Source organism: Geospiza fortis, unplaced genomic scaffold (genome assembly GCF_000277835.1).
Source record: "Geospiza fortis unplaced genomic scaffold, GeoFor_1.0 scaffold98, whole genome shotgun sequence".
NCBI classification, from domain to species: domain Eukaryota; kingdom Metazoa; phylum Chordata; class Aves; order Passeriformes; family Thraupidae; genus Geospiza; species Geospiza fortis.
In genome coordinates, this window is record NW_005054306.1 from 6,677,020 (window position 1) to 6,678,425 (window position 1,406).

The 1,406-nt window shown below is 45.0% G+C and overlaps 1 protein-coding gene across 1 annotated transcript in view; it reads left to right on the plus strand.

The window, feature by feature from the left end:
• Window positions 1-1,191: 1,191 nt before the first annotated feature.
• Window positions 1,192-1,406, plus strand: part of RFX6 (regulatory factor X6) — a 32,997-nt gene continuing 32,782 nt past the window's right edge. Inside the window, exon 1 of the mRNA XM_031066721.1 lies at window positions 1,192-1,386. Coding sequence (XP_030922581.1) covers window positions 1,192-1,386 — 195 coding nt within the window. The remainder of the gene's footprint in view (window positions 1,387-1,406) is intronic.

The following is a 1,406-nucleotide window of genomic DNA, read 5'->3' on the forward strand; positions in this document are numbered from 1 at the left end:
CAGCAGGATTACAAATGCTTGCTGCAGGGTGGAAACTAGCTGATCCCTAGGCTGGAGCCCTCACTCAGTTAATCCCTGTGTTGATGATGATGGATAGAATTCATTAGTGTCACTGAGGATATCCTGCCACCATAAGAATCCTGCCATTTAAGAACAAATAGCTACATTTAGCTCCATAATTCCAAAATATCCATGTTCAATGTCACATTGGATTTTGATCACAAAATATTCAACATAACAATATGCAGCTGAGATATTTTATCATACCATGGAAACACTGGTCATGGTGGACCAAATTGTGATTGCTTGTGCCAGTGCTCAGGCCAGCCAAAAGTCAGAGGGTCAAAGGAGATTTTACTACAACCTCAAACAAAGCCATTGGAACCAGATGCTGAACTGTCCCAGTGAGTTACAGTAAGAATTGTCACAGGCACATGTGGTCAAAGCCATACATAGCATACTTAATGAAGTAAGAAGGGAACGGGGAAACAGGGAAGAAATGTTGACTGGAGCAACTGGTAATGAAAGAAATATATTTCACACAGTGGAGGGAAGAGGTGTAAGCAGAACACCAGAAAGTTTGGGCTAAATGCCATTTTTGATTCTGGGACCCCCTCACAGGTCTGCCTTGGGTCTGAAGTCCATCATTTATTCTTATGATGAGGTTTTTGGCCTTTCAGCAGATATGGGCACACCATATTTGTTAAATATGGATTTGACAGATGATAGCTGGTCCGACAATGCATCTCTGCAGGAGTGGAAGTGGTCATATTCTGCTGCTTTGTAGTGCTGGTGGTGTCAATGACTTGAGGTGCAACAAAAGACTGGAAGAGAGCAGAAGGAAAGCAGCTATTTATGAGCTTTGTGTTTGTGACAGCCCAGCACTACTTGTTGGCTCAAAGAATGCTTCACAATTCATACAATATAATATTTCAGGGCTGCTCGCTACCACAAGTCACACTACAATTTCCCAGTCCTTATCTGGAACAGCACAACACCTAACATTTTGTTTTAATGAGAATTTATTAAAACAGTAGTTGTTGCAGTGATCATACTAGGTTTCCATCCTACTGACAATTTTGTTCTCTGGAAAAAGCAAGGACCACTTTCTGTGATTGTCTCCTGCCATCTCTCAGTCAGCATGCTGAAATGGAGAAAAGCAAAGCCACGTCTGCCAGATGAATGTACGAAATGAAGATGTTTTGCTCCATCACCCACAAAATTACGCTGGGAATTAAGGAAATACGGACAGTGACAGATAGTGCCCACAAGGGTCCCACCACTGGCCCTGCGGCTGTCAGAGGCAGCTGCGAAGCGCAGAGCGCCCGTCGCCCTCCGCGGGCGGGGAGAACAAGGAGAGAGCCTCCGCGGCCGCCTTCTGCCCTGGTGGGACGAGGGGACACTGC